The 16,392-nt window shown below is 35.3% G+C and overlaps 1 protein-coding gene across 1 annotated transcript in view; it reads left to right on the plus strand.

Annotated features, from left to right (window-relative positions):
• LOC121369675 (E3 ubiquitin-protein ligase rnf213-alpha-like) overlaps positions 1-16,392 on the plus strand; it is a 73,517-nt gene that overhangs the window by 33,382 nt on the left and 23,743 nt on the right. Inside the window, exons 8-11 of the mRNA XM_041494726.1 lie at positions 1,091-1,378; positions 4,567-4,774; positions 6,547-6,626; positions 15,201-15,492. Coding sequence (XP_041350660.1) covers positions 1,091-1,378; positions 4,567-4,774; positions 6,547-6,626; positions 15,201-15,492 — 868 coding nt within the window. The remainder of the gene's footprint in view (positions 1-1,090; positions 1,379-4,566; positions 4,775-6,546; positions 6,627-15,200; positions 15,493-16,392) is intronic.

The following is a 16,392-nucleotide window of genomic DNA, read 5'->3' on the forward strand; positions in this document are numbered from 1 at the left end:
CTGAGAATGTGGATCCATTTATGCTGAGTAAAAATATAATAATTATAGGCCTAAATATATTTATTTAAAAGAAAATATTAGTCATAATTCTATTAAATTGTTTCTTAGAATTTTTACCCATTTAAAAAAAAATAAAAAAAATAAAAATTAATAATTCCTGTGAAAACCCATCCGACATTTGGGAATCACTTTTTAAAATCTTTATTCTTTTTCTGTAGTGTTGACTAGAACTGAAACAAATATCCACAATTTACTCTGTTTGACAACAGTCGACAAATTTGATAACTTCATTTAAGCAATAACCATACAATGAGTTTTAAGTTAACTTATTGTAACCTATAGGTTATATGGTCTTCTCTTTTTACATAACTTATCTATAGGTTGCGATCAATTTTCTTCATTCCAGTCCTAGTATTTCTGATAATTATAATTGACCAATTACTATAAAGTGTATTGCTTATTACCGGTAGTTGTTAAGAATAGAGAAGTTGGTGAAGTGTTTTTACATTACATTAGCTCAAAGTCGGAAAGATAGTAGCTTAATTCTTAGGCATCAAATTTCTGGACTGGTACCTATAAACTGATAAACAAAACTACAGTCACGTTTTCTTTTTTCTACCTTTGAAGTCTCTAACCTCAAGGGCCAAGGATATTTAGAGGTCATGAAATTGTTTGGTTGTGTAATTTTCACTAAAAACTATTGTGTATTTTGAATCGAACGCCTAATATTTTGAGCTTCAGCACAGATAATGAAGTTCGACTATGTACATGTATTGACAATGTTTTGTGTTGATGTAAAGGTCACTGCATAATTAATTACAATCATGTGTATTAAATTGGGGCATTGAGGGGCTCAGTCACCCCCACTTGACGAACATGAACATTTCTTTTGTCCTACTCTATCTCAACAAAGATTTAAATCTTACTTGTGTCCTCCACTAAGGATTGTGCCTCCACATGTTATATATTGTTCCTACAATTGTAAAAGTAAATTTCATTTTGTTTTTGACTTGTTAATAGAAAAGCCTTCTCATTTCAACATTTTCATTCACTACAACTTGATTAGGACACTTCCTTTTTGTCTTTTTAGGTATATATTAAAAGCACTGCGGGAATTAATTGAGCAACATTCAGATGACACACAGAATGACTCATCTTGGTTGTATTCTCTTCCACTGCTTCATTTTCTTGGTGGACATTCTGAACCTTTCAAAATAACAGAATCATGTGAACATCAAAACGACAAGTGGTGGGGCATTCTTGGGCTTGAAAGTGCAAAAGAGAAAATGAAGAAGAAAACTGAAGGATATTCCTATTCTAGTCACAGGCAACATGGTTACAGCTACTCAAACTTTCTAGAGCCAGCAGAATGGAGCATGTATATAATACTTTTTAATTACTAGTTTTGTATATGTAGATCTCCTGTCAGGCCCTAATCTAGAATTGAAAAAGTAGAAGTGACTTCTCCCTTCCCAGATAAAAATAGGCGAAGTAAACATTTATTGATACATTTTATATCATTTTACCATGTTCCACATTCATTCGGACAAATTCCGAATTATACCAACCAGAGGAGATATTAGGTTTCATCTCCGTTTTGACTGTCTGTCTGTCTGTCTGTCCGTACGTTTGTCCCACTTATAGTTTTTTTTAGAACTTAAGTCCAAAAAATAAAATTTGAGTGCTTGGCCAAAAAGGTTTTAAGGTGATTTGAGCAATCTAGATGGGCGGCCAAAATAAAGTGCCTCATACTATTTATAAAAAAATAAACATAAAATTTTGAACTGCAGCCAAAATGTTTTAAAATCCAACTAAGCCCTTACCTGGAGGCAAAGGTTCTTGGAGAGTTTGGCGGTGGAACTCATGGCATTGTGATGGGCTGATTGATCTTGTACTTTGGGAAGAAGTCAACCAAGTTGACGTAACAACCCAGGACGATCTCTCAGTAATCCTCATGTAGGACCAGCTTGAAAATGTGTGTATAGTTGCACTATCCATGTCTGGTTTCAGGATCACCTTTCGATACAGCCTGTTCCTCTGCTGTCAGGTAAAATATGAGGGTTTCAACTACTGCTTGGATCTGGTATCGTCCTTGACCTGATGATGTTGGTCATCAGGAAGATTCCTTGCATGGGCCAGCCATCACGGAGGGATCTGTGAAGTCTCCCTGGATAAAGTTCCAGTACCTTCCTGGCAGCTTATCACACACGATCATCCAAGGAGAGATCTTGTAAATTGGCGGGTCCTTTTCCGAAACCTTCCTCTTCTTGGCTTCCTGCAGTGTGTCAGCTGCCAGTACAACAACAACTGGTGGAGATGCTGGCGGACTGGCAGGTGGTTCCTTAGTAATCACATGTCCAGTCTCCATCGGCGCTGGTGCTGGTTTAGAAAGAACCACCACTGTCAGAGTAGCTGACAGCTTTGGGCCCCCTTTGCCGCTCCTGACATGAGCCGCACTTAAGTCGATGGGGTGATGAAGCAGAAGGGTTCACCCCCGGCAGTTTAGCTGCCGCCTTTGGTCCCTCCCTGAGTCGCTCCTGCCGGTTTCCTCAGTTTCTTGGAAACAGGAGGGTCCATCCCTGGCAGTTGAGCCTGTCGGGTTTGGTTCCCCCTGTGCTGCCTTGGGTCGCCGTCTCCGCCTACTCTGGGATAGACGCAGCCTATTGTGACTGTATATAAGGGTGACAGTGACCGTGTTCCCATTGTGCTGGACTCTGTACTTGACCAAGTGGCCAAGTTCGTTGATTGTTGCCCTTGTGGGGAGGAGAGGAGAGCAATCGTCACTTTCTCAGAACACAACCGCATGGTTCGAGAGCTCGAGTAGGAATGATTGCTGTAGCAGTACTCTCTGAATGCTTGTTATTTAAGAATTTAGAATGGAGGATTCAGTTATGTTTATTTGTGTCCTTCTACTTCACATGTTGTTCATTTTGCTCACTTATTGATGTCAAATACTAATACTCTGGCTGTCTTTCTGGAAATGGTAAGCTCTTACTACAAATTGGATTTTACTTGATTTGCACAGGTTCTGAATGCCTCATGTGATATTGAACAAATTTAACAGTCTTATTTTTGGGGTTATATTGTACCTGCAAAACATATAACATCTGGGGATGGATGCAGGATTTGCCTTTAGATTTTGAAGGTCCTCTACTTTTGGTATATAATTAATATTTTATTCATAACTTAGATACAGGAAGTCACTTTACTATACTCAAATGATACATGGTTGGTCTTGGATCAGTCCTTGTTGGTGAGCCCATTGATCTATTTCTCATTCCAACCATTGCTGTAGTATGTGCTACCCTGTCTGTGGGATGGTGCATATAAAAGATCCCTTGCTACTAATGGAAAATGTAGCAGGTTTCCTCTCTTAGACTACATTTTTTACATTCATTAGCCAATGATTATTAAATCAAGGTGCTCTAGTGGTGTTAAACAAAACAGACTTTAACTTTTACATTATCTAATATTACAAATGATATTTCTCGTGAATTATTTATTAATACTAAGGAAACAAAACCAAAAAAACACCTAGAAACGCAGTGATGATAACAATGACAATAAAAGAAGTGTCAAAGGGTGTAAATCGTTAGGTAATTTTAAAGGAGTAATCTTAGGTTTACAAAAATAGGGAATGATGGCCAAATGTTACATTACATATATATTTTGGTAATTTTGAAACTGATTAAAATAAGCTCAGTTGATCTGTGTATTTAATAGGCTTCCAGATGTGTGTCACTTGAATAAAATGTCCTTCATATATATCAACTATAATACAACCTAAAAAAAGACCAACATACATGTCTTTTTATCTCGCTTTTATGAAGTAAAAAGGCAAGATATGGATGTTACTATTCCAACAGTGACTGTGACTGTCAACTGGCATTAGATCATTTAGATCACATTTTAATAAACTATAGGTTGAAGATCAGTGAAATATTTTTTTTATAGTTGTTCCGATGGATGTTCATTACAATGCCCCGAAAACGTTTATGGTAGATGAGACATTTAATTCTTGTTGTTCATAATTGTTACTTAAAGGTTAATTTTTTTTAATTAAAAATTATCTATATAGTTTACATCTTGCCAAAAACATCTTACAAAATATCTATGTTAAACGTTTCAAACATTTTCGAAAATAAGGATGGCATCATTATTAATAAATGACATCATTTATGATAATTTTCAGTACACACACTACACAGTGACAGTTAGGGAAGATGACACGGATTGTGTCATTATTCAATGGTCTTTTTTTTTTTTTGGACCAAAACACAATTTTAATGCAGTATTTTCTATAAACAAATTTTTATAAAATTAATATGGCCTTTATTGGAAATGAAAACATATGTAATGTCTTTTTCTCGTATTGACTAAAAGTTTGCAAAAACATTTTTTGTCTGGTTTTAATTTTACTTTATTATAAAGCCAACACTTAAATTTGTAACCACAAATAATTAAGAACTTTAACTTATCTTTCACTTGCTTTTACTATTGTTTGTTCATCAGTCAATTTAGGTTTACATTCAGTTTTTAAAATATATTAAATATCTAATGTTTCAGCCCTGTACAGAATATTATTGGAGATCTACAGCACTTGTTTGAGGTTGACTATCTTCTACCAAGGAGTATCATGGCAACCATTACAATGAGACAGCTTGAAAATGCAATATCACCAGGACTAATTCCACCATACATTGCTGCAGCATGTCTGTTCTATCATTGTCGCAAGATTAAAGGAACAAATTATATGAACCAACTATCCAGAGATGTAAATAAAATCATTGTTTATGTTAATTCTATAAATTTTGCCTAAGTAAATGTACAAGTTGGATGCCAGTGAGATCTCGGGTATTTCTACTGGAATAAAATCCTTTTGTCTTAATTATATTCTTGGTACTTAAGGTTGACCTTAAAATAACATTAATTATTCAGAGCCTAATGCAGTGGATAGGTAGGTAGAAAAATATTAAGTCTACCAAGAAATATAGTCATTTATATGTCTGTACTTCAATTATTCTATTTGCTCATGGTACCATTGTAATCAAAACTTTGTGTTGGCATTAATTTTGGACAAAAACCATGTTGAGGGGGTACATATGGTAGTATCTAAACTCAAAATCAGTAATTTATTAATATACAACCATTTTTGTTGATACATTTGGTATGTGAATTTTGGTGATCATTAATAAACTTTGCAAATTCTTGTCAAGATCTTAGTCAATTGTGTACTACCTTACATTGAAGATGTATAGAAGTTATTGCCAGAGTGTTTTTCGGTATTGTTAATATAATATATTAGGAATAAAAATTGTATTTTGCGAGCATAATACATTACTTTTATCCCTAATATATGATATTGATGATACTGAAACACACAAGGGTAATAATCTCTTTATCATATAATCTCAGACTTAATACAATATGTTTTTGTAAACTGTACATGCAATTTTAATTCCAGTCTGCCATTAATAGATATTCAAATGACATAAGAATATGGGACACATTGTCTTTTTGAATGGAACTGACGTCAAACTTGAATGACATCATTTTTTTATATCCTTACATAAAAATAAACTAGTACTTAATGTTTTGTGTTTTCTGCAAGCTGGACAGCTTTCAATGTAAGGTTGCTATTGAAATGTTTTTGATGATAACATACATCAATTATGGAGTGTCATTGTAGTACATTTGCTTAAATGTCAATAAACCTAGTGCCGTGACCTTTATTAATTTACATCTAATTTGCAAAATTAACAAGTTCTTAAAGTATATGATCTGAAAAATATCACATACTTTGATTGCACTGAAACTTTAAGATATTATATGATAAATATATTTATTATCCACATGGTTCAACATAACTAAGTTATAATAATCATATGAAGCACACTGTAATAACAAGTGTGATAATGTCATTTTGGGAAGTGACGTCATAACATGACATCGCTTCCCCAGGCCTAGCTAAGACTGTGCATTTGAAATATGACGTCATTTCGTTGTCTCCTTCTAGTTGTTACTGAATCATTTTGAGTTGGGTCTTGCTATTCATAAACAAAACAACAGTAATAATATGGATAATAAAGAAATTATTACACTTGCGTGTGAGTCGTACTGATTTTACGAAACTCATGTCCGGTTTCATGTATTACCCTTGCTCTCGCTCTGGCAATACAAAAATCCTGACACTCGTTTCGTAAAATCAGTATGACACACAAGCTCGTTTGATAATTATCTTTATATATCAGTGTTGGGGGAGGGAACTAGTTTCTTACATTAATGATAATATTTCAGTTTCCTGTTCTTGACAAACTTGTACATTTCAATATTGTTTGAAAATGTTCCATGAAATGATATCAGAATGTCAACTCACTATTCAGCAATATTGTTCATCCTGCATTTTTTTGTGAATTGAAAGAACCATATATTAGGTGCCAAATGCATGTAGCTTTTGTTTAGAATGTGCTGTAATGTTATTGAATAGATGTGCCTTCCCATTATTTTCTGCTTAACTGTAATCTGAAACTTTTATTTTGATTTCAGTTATTCATCAAACTATTCAAAGAAAATGCTGATCAGTTTAATGAAAGAATTGAAATTGAACTGTTACCTTCCATATCAAAGTGAGTAATGGTCTGTTTTTTTATTGTTTGTATTTCATTGTCATGGGGACATTGAAAATAGGGTGCTGACAACCATACGTGTATAGGCAGGAGGCAACTGTCCCCCAGCACTGCCTAGAGCAAATTGGGCAAAAACAATAGAGGTATTCGGGTTAAATGAGCTGGTCTGAAACTTGTTCACTATGTATTTCCATCATTATACCAACAACATTAGTTGTAATCCATATAAAATCCATATGTATCGTTTGCAACCCCTTATAGCTGATTGGCAGTAATGCTAATAAATGTTATTATCCATTTCCGTTTAATTCGGGCAAAAATCAGCCAGCCCTCCCCTACAAAAGCCCATACAGCAAAAATGGCAGCTGACAACAATGGAGAGTGGCTTTACAAAATGTTATATGTGAGCAGGAGTAAAAAATGGGCAGATTTAGAAGTTCCAGCACACTATTCTGGACACACCTCAGCTATCTGGGCTGTCTGCCCACGACAGGGTTAGTTGTTAGTGATTAGTGAGAGAGAAGTCTGTGTAGTGGCCTTACACCTATCCACTGACTCACTATAACTCACTCTGGGTGGGAGCCGGTATGAGGATGTGAACACAGAACCTAAAAGCCTTTTTTCTAATGGCCTAACCACTTTACCACCGAGGCCAGTACCTAATAGGGTTGTATCAGAGACTTTCGTGCACTATAAACAATTCCGGTTTCTAAATTTGTATTGTTGTAACGCACCAATCGGTATATCCACCCTATTATTCCTGACCTAATTATAAGCATGTATGTGACTGAAGCGTAGAACGGCTGAAAATTAAAGTAAATAATAAAAATCGACTAAATTCTGCAGTTGGTGGTAAAACAAATTAATGGAAGAAAAAAAAGAAAGAAAAGAAAGTTCAATCAAATCGTGGGTTTCCCCAACCATGAAGGCTACTCCCTACCATTCTCACAACTTTCTATCAAATATCCATCATGCCAAAAACATTAAATGTGTACATATTTGAGTGATAATACTTGGGTGTTTGCAATAAAAAAAATCGGTAACAGCATTTAATAAAGTTTTAATTTGTAAAACGCCACGTTCTAATCTTTGCTGTTTACTTCCGGGTTCTATTTAATGTTTGTTATCGCCATTTAATATGAACATATATGTGTTTAAAACCACAAATTATTCGTTTGCAGAGTAGTGTAAATTCAAACAAATTTTTCAACATAATATTTATTTTTAATAAATTATTTGAATGAAAAACACCCCCCAAACAAACAAAAACAACAACAACAAAAATTATTATGGTTATGGTAACACAAATAAATATTATATATATAAAATGTATATAATCAATTAAAAAATATATATACATGTATACATGTAATAAAATAAAACAGTCAATAACATACATATAATTACAGAAATAAATATTAATTTTTCAAATGATAACAAATAAATAGGAAATTTAAAATATTAAATATACTGTTTTTTGTTGTTAATTTTCTTTCTTTTTTACAAGTAGAAATATAACAATGCTTTTTCATGCACATTTACATGAAATTTTAAATGGTACTGGTAGTGGTATTGTTTTGCAGTATTTGTAATTTTTTAATGTAAATAATTTAATTTGAGTGTATAAAATGACATAATTTGATAGGAATTGTTATTTCACTGAGCTTGTTTTAACATAAATATATTTGACATACTGGTATCTAAATATTATACTCTTCAGTACTTATATTAAGAAAAGTCCACTGTAAATGATCTTAATCATGGCTCATACACTTATTTACCATGATTTCCTCTGATAATGAAATTAACAGCAATTGAAAGCTGCTTTAGACACTATACTTTTTTTTCTCTCTCCAAAGGCTGTAAGAGTAATAAAATATAAATTAAATAAACAAAATACTGGTATTTTACAAATGTGGATTTCTAAAACCAGATGCAGAAATAAATAATTATGACTCACTTCACATAGGGTTTTCTTCTTCACATACCTGTACAAGTGTGCTCTATGTATAGAAGTATACTTATAGTTTACTAATAGTTTAAAGTGAATATAGGTACAACACCAATTAACTTAACACTAATTACATCAATTTCAAGAGATGTATTACATGCAGTACTCACACATGGCTTGTTTCATTTTCAATATATGATCACAGTCAGTTGCTTAGCATGTACATGTATTTGATAAGTACATAAACAATAACTATCTGGTATTTACATTTTCAGTCCAAAAGTGTGGGAGTTTTCAATGCCATGCTAGAATTTATCATAATGTAGTCAACATACTCCCCCAAAAAGTAAAAGTATTATAACTGTTATATGCCTTAACAGTCACTGCAGAATAAAATGTTGGGTTTTTGTTACATTTGTCCAAAATAGTCTAGTTAGCGAAAAAAAAAAAAAAAAAAAAAAAAAAAAAAAGACCCCCCCCCCCCCCCCACACACACACACACACAAAACCCAAACATTTATTTTAAAAGGTAATAAATAAACTGAACAAATATTAAAATTTCCAGTTTCAGGATATTTATGTGAATAAATTCTAGATTATAATTTGGAAAATATTTTATTGTTTTTGGGTCAGTAGCAAACACAAAACAAGCTCTGCAGTCTCTTTAGAATAACCAACAATGAAAAGAAAATAAATATTTTTATTACATTTCGGCACATTTTAAATTTGGTGTTAAACATCTGTGTTTCAGAAAAACAGCCTTCCTAATTTTGGCCCATGGTAATTTTGACACTTGGCATAGATACTAACTCACTGAGAAGGTAAACCCATGGCCACCACAAAGGCTACTCCTACCAATTACTTTAATTTCAGCAGTTTCACTTTCATTGGAGTTATTTGTTTACACCACCATCACAGCATCCTTTGGTAGTGTTTTTGTCAGTAATTTCAGATATGCTGAGTATAAAAAGAAAATGCACCCTACATACATATTACATCTTACAAAAGAGATACCCAAATAGTAGGCCCCCTATAGACAGATTAATAAAGGAATAATCAAATATAGTTTAACAAATGAAGAAAATAAAATGCTATTCTCCCTTATCCCTAAAAACATTTCTGAGAACATGACTAAAAAATATTAGGTAGTGCCAGTCTAAAGTTTTTAAAAAACTACATTTGTAGTCTTTTTTTTAAACATTGGTATGGTACTTGCATTACGAACCGCAAACAAAACAATTTTGGTAAACAAAGGTGGCGATTTACCAAAGCATACCGGCTTAACTAAATTCAGTAATTTTTGCTGGTTGGTGCAAACTGCTTGTGAATAACAATCATGCCCGGTTGATAGTAGGGACTACTCAGGCACCTTGGTTATAATTGCCTTGGATAATCAAATACTGCAATACATTCTGCTTTCATAGGCTACAGCAAATGAGAAGTCACCTTGTTATTGAGTAACAATTCGAGCTGAACTATCGAATGTGAAATTATACAACCGCCGGAACCGAACAGCTGTTGACATTTACCAAATTAACAAAAAGATTAAAGTAATGCTTAGTATTAGTATTTGTTTACGACAATAACATCATATATTGTAAATTGACTGGAGTGTGTTCTGTATTGTGATTGGTTAATTACATTCTTTTTCCGGGATCAAATAGACAGTAACACCCGGAAAGCTAATGACATCATTAGAAAGTGACTAAGTCCGGGACGGGGGGGGGGGGGGGTAAGTTTGAAGTGGGCGGAATTTGGAATACATTTTTTTAGTAAGGACTAAAAAGTCTAAGTATACGGAGAATAACCTGCACCCCAATCATGTCCGGACTAAGAAATTAAATCCAAAAGTAAATTTGACTGCTCGGCCTAAAAGGTTTTAAGGTGATTTGAGCAATTGAATGGGCGCCAAAATAAAGTGCGTTGGACTATTTATAAAAAAATAAACATAAGAATTTTGAATCATGGCCAAAACTTTTTAAAGTCCAACTAAGCCCAAAAAAGGAGGTTACCTATCCTAGGTAAGGTGATGACGTTCTTCTCATCAAAGTGAGGCATCAGTCTCCTGTAGCTGTGGTTGCGAAGGCAGTGCACAATCTGTGGGTACTGGGCGCCGGTGACGATCTTCATGATTCTGTGGATGGTGTAGTTATCCATGTCATGGCAGAGGAATCCTTGTCGGTAAAGATCGTCCCGGTGCGACGTGACTTACAATTGCTTCCACTCCCCGTAGTTTCACCGTGTGGATGGCGACCTGGTGGCCATCGGCAAACGTCTTAAAGTTCTCTTTGTAGACCCCTCCTGGCAGTCTGTCAGGGTCCGTGATGTCGCCCACCAAGTACTTAGAGTACTGGCCTCTGATCTTGCCCGCTGCCACTTTCCAGTCACCCAAAGAGGTTGGTCCCCCGGGGGGGTCATGGCCTTTCTCTTGACAGCACCAACATCCAAAGTCGCCATTGTGGAGTCCCCCGTGGGGTGAGGGGGGGGGGTCTCAACGCAGACGAACGACGAGCGGGAACAGGTGACGCTGGTCGCGGTGCACTGGTTGGCTGCTCCACTTCCCGCATCTGTACAGTCGGTCCGGCTGGTTGGCGAGTCGCCTCCCGTCGCTCCGTCCGGTTTGGTCGTGGTGGGGGCGGCAACGCAGACAGGACCGCCGCTGGCGGTTGAGCCGCCAGCTTTGTCCCCGCCTGAGCTGCCCCTGGCGCACGTTTCCTCTTCCTGGTTCCCTTCCTCTTGGCTGTAGCCGCGTCGCCATACACCAAGGTTACAGTTGCCCGTGATCCGGTGTACGCGACACGGTACTCCAACAGCTTTCCATAACTGGCGATCAGTCCTCCCAGGTGGTAAGTCGAGAGTGCATGAAATAATGTCCAACTTCATCACTGGTCAAGTTCGTCGATCTGGTGTTCTTTGTCGAGTAGAATCAAATTGCCAACTTTCTGGTCACGTGACACAACAATGGCGGCATTGCAGAAAACAATGGGATTTACCGGTAACTAAATCGCTGTCCAATCATATATGATGGGAAGAATTTGAATATTTTGGGGGGGGGTGGGGGAATAATATTTTGGTCGCTAATGCAGGTTCAGACCTTATTTTTGATGAAAAATAGTGGCCGCTGGCCATGTTGGACAGGTGGCCGTTCTATAGAAGTCAGATAAAAAAAGAAATGTGTTTGGGGTGGGGGTTTCAGGGTGGCCGTTATGGGCAGGTGGCCGTTATGGGCAGGTGGCCATTATATAGAGGTTCCCGTTAGACCAAGTTTGACTGTATGTTATTTGCATGTCTCGAACCATTTATTTTTTCATCTTCAAATTGTGTATTATGGGCTGCGGAAGAACGAACCCACCAACCCCTCCCACCACCACCAAAAAGCAATGAACAAAACACACAAATAAACAAATGTCCACATAGCATATATAAAAGGAAGAAAATATAATATTTCAACTAGATTTTACTCAAATAATATATAAATAATTAAAAATTTTAAAATCCACACACTGAAAATGGATATGTTTTTGGCAATGACATTGTTGTATTTTGTCATATAATAGATCCGTTAGACATTCTTTGTGCAATGCCTCATTGTCTGAAAAAAATATGACCAATTTTCCTGTTCGTACAGTGGTGGACAAAGTAATTTTATACAACCAGTGGCTTCAAATCACACTACCGAACTGCTGTTTAAAGCGAGACTATAGTGTGTATAGTAATGACACGACCTCTATGGGAGAGATAATTTCTGGGCCTTCAGCATTGTAACGGACCCATTTCTAAATTCATGTCAATGTGCCTTGGGGTAACTAAGAATGCATCAGATAACACTTAAAATCCTAAAGCTCAACCTTAAAGTGGGCCCTAATCCCCACCCAAAGTAGGGATAGGACGATTATTCGATGTTAACGAAAATTGCGGTTTTAGGCCCATGGTTCATGCATCGTTTCCCAATTTACGAACCCGCGGTTCATTTTTATTATTATTTTTTAAATGGTACATGTGTGAATGTTTCTACACCTTGCTAGTAATCCCAGTGACCCGTAAAGTATTTCGGCCAATCACCACATTCAATTCTCTTAAACTTGACATGTTTGCATGGGCAATAGGTGCCATTCGGATCTTGCACAGAACCCGCAAATTTCTTGCTGGGACTGTAACAATTTGTAACCTCCCAAAATAGGGACTGACCTCAGTTATTAATCTGCTGAGAGAATAAACATTTTAAGTATGTTTCATCTCAGTCATCAAAATTGAAAAAAGTAAACACCTGTTAACTTCAAGAATTATAAAATGGCGCCCAATTTCCGTCATATTAAAACAATTCAACATCGTTAATTTCCGTACATTTTTATCAGGACGAAATTGTTTGCAGTTTCAGAACTACAATGTACGCAAACTACTTTGCACTTTTTTCTCTTTTTTAAAATAAATCTTTGCAGTTTTATTTTTCACTTTCAGCATGAAAAAAATAAAAATAATAATAACTAGTTAAATAATTCACTATTATATATTATGTGCATGCACTTGTGCTTGCTTATCTTTTTTTCTTCTTTAATCAGTGATACCTTTTTATGTAACTTATGTTTAGTTAAACAATCAACAATAGGCCTATATACATGTATTATGTATTTGTTCTTATTTGAGTTATTCCATACTATAAAAAATCATCCCTTCTTATCAAAGATTTGACATTATAAAAATAATAATAAACATTACAGAAATATATCTTTTAGACTTCTATAATGCATATGACCGGCCTCGGTGGCGTCGTGGTTAGGCCATTGGACTACAGGCTGGTAGGTACTGGGTTTGGATCCCAGTCGAGGCATTGGATTTTTAATCCAGATACCGACTCCAAACCCTGAGTGAGTGCTCTGCAAGGCTCAATGGGTAGGTGTAAACCACTTGCACCGACCAGTGATCCATAACTGGTTCAACAAAGGCCATGGTTTGTGCTATCCTGCCTGTGGGAAGTGCAAATAAAAGATCCCTTGCTGGTAATCGGAAAGAGTAGCCCATGAAGTGGCGACAGCGGGTTTCCTCTCAAAATCTGTGTGGTCCTTAACCATATATCTGACGCCATATAACCGTAAATAAAATGTGTTGAGTGCGTCGTTAAATAAAACATTTCTTTCTTTCTATAATGTGTATATGACACCCATATATTATGTACTCCAGAATGCATCTAAAGACAATTGAGTTAAAAAAAAAAAAAAAAGGGGAGAGACTATCCCTGGACCTCCTAGCTGCATAGTATCATTATCGCCCCCAAATTATTTAGCCATCCCTCTGAACTCAAATCGTGGGGTACACATTGCCCAAGTATCCCAGACTGAACATGCTAACATGGCATGGTAAAAATGCAGTTTTCTAGTCAAGATATAATTTTGTATTATCGATTATTTTACAAATGACCATTAAAAATAAAGTATCTTGCTCTTAAAATAGTTTATAAAAACATATTTATGATAATTGGCGTACTTGTAATACTTGTGGAAAGTATCATGAATAAATCGAACTGTGGACCAAATACCGAAAATTGAAACGAAAATAAAAACCCTAAACTGTCCCATTCCTAACCCAAAGAGACTCATGCTGGGATTTAGCATCTAACCACTCTCATATATACAGCAGTGTTTCTTGTGCTAATAAGACTTATCATGTGGTCGAACATTGTCCTGCAATGTGATGTGATATCACTGGTGATACTAACTTCATCCTAATAGAGTATACCAATCAAATTGCTATCAGTAAGGGCAAGCGAGGTTCTACCACAAGCAGTGATGCTACTTCACACCATCACATTCCATAATGCATGTGTTGGTTAATCATTCTCCATGTCAATAAACTCAACAATTACCATCACTGCTACTTACCATCCCATCAGCTCTGATGGCTGTTCCAGCTATGGTGGGTATAAACTTTGATTTATCTGTAAAAAAGTGCATTTAGCCCAGTCCTGTCTCCTGACTCTGAGGTGCTATCTACACCCTACAATATCGTAGCATGACTGGACATATTGTTGGAGAATGTAACTGGTTGATTAGTTCTGATGGTGATTGGTGAAAACGAAATCAAGACCCAAACCTTGATTGACAATTCAATTAATTTTGAAATATACTGGTAAAGACAAAGTTTTTTCAATTTCTTATATATAGATGTACAAAATTCAAGTGACACCCAGCAAGTATTTAAAAAGATCACATGGCCAGGTACCTTCAATGTAAATGAGCTATTTGTAGGTAGTATTGACCTTTGACCGATTCTGTTTCCAGAATATAGCACTTGTATATTTCGGAACCCAGAAGTCGTCTATTGTCAATGTGTTACATGTATTGTGTATTTCGTCGTCATTCTGAACGTTTGTTTGAATATTTTGAGTGCATGTGCAGATGTAATGTGAAATGGGTCTGGCATGGCTGATGTGGAGTAGCCAATTCGATCAATTCGACAGATTGACTGTCGGACTAGTAGTTGCATTTGTTAAGTTGTCCATCAGAATTTTTACTTGCAAGTGGGCGAGTGCTTTCTGCACCCCTGGCTAGTCTATCAATTATGCTCTTTATTTAAAAACAATTGTGGCTTTGTCACATATTATTTGATTTACCAAATAATTTTTTCAGGAGTAAACTGAAACAGATCATGGTGGAGTTGGAGATGTCAAAGACTATTGTAAAGAATCTTGTACAAGACAATATTCCCAATGATTATTTTTTGTCAATCATCCCTCTTGGATTGGCTGTTATCAGTGGTTTGGCTAATGCTCACCAACTCCAAACTCATGTAGATGATTCTGAATCAGCAAGAGCTAATGAAGATCAGAAAGTGCTTGAATATTTAGAAGAAAATGCAGTAAAGTTTCTGTCACAAAGGCATCATTTTAAATTGACTGTTCAACATAAAAAGTCAATTATGGTAAGAAGATTTTGTCAAAACATGAAAACAAGTTAGCTTATTACTATTTGCAGTAATTTAATATAATCTGGTTTAAGAAATAGGTTTTCATTTAAAAAACAGAAATGTCTTTCCAACTTTTACTTCAGTGATTACAAGTAGTTTGACTTTTAAATAACCAACTTTTTTTGTCACCTTGACCAAGTTGAAAGGTTTGTGATATATATATGTCTTTTTTTATGGTAGCAGAAGCAGTGATACCATACATTTTTGCATTCAGCACAATAAATATTTATATTTAACTTCATTTCACAAAAGCGCAGTAATTAATGTACATGCTAACTAACTATTGTTGCTTGCTATTCTTTTGGTTTAATCAATAGCATGTAACCATTGTTGTGTGTTCAGTTAATCACTGACAAAACAACCACAACATTTTTTTAGAAACTTTTTTTTGTAACTATCTGTTGTATATATATCTTTAAACTTAGCATTATGAAATATTAGCGGCTTGTAAATGGACTCGCTAAATTTGCAACATTTTTATGCCAGCTAACATTTCCTGACTTATGGTAATTAATGATTAACTATTGGAACCAGCTCAATGAAACTCCATTTATAATTGCACCCGTGGATGTTCATCTCAGTGCATACATATTAAAGTTCTTCTTTGTTTGTTTACATTAAATTTTTAATTACTTAATATAAACAAATAGAACTAGATTTTAACATCTTGCATTTTCAGTCACAAATTAGTTTTTTATATTCGTAAAGTAAAATTTTAATGTAATAGCTTTTAAATCTTATAAATTTGCATTTATGGTGATACTGTTCTTGAAAACACAATGAAGCTCTAGTTGTGCTTATTCCAAGTAACAACACAATTCAATATATTAAGTAAATGTTATTTTTATTAAATGC

Source organism: Gigantopelta aegis, chromosome 4 (assembly GCF_016097555.1).
Source record: "Gigantopelta aegis isolate Gae_Host chromosome 4, Gae_host_genome, whole genome shotgun sequence".
Lineage (NCBI taxonomy): Eukaryota > Metazoa > Mollusca > Gastropoda > Neomphalida > Peltospiridae > Gigantopelta > Gigantopelta aegis.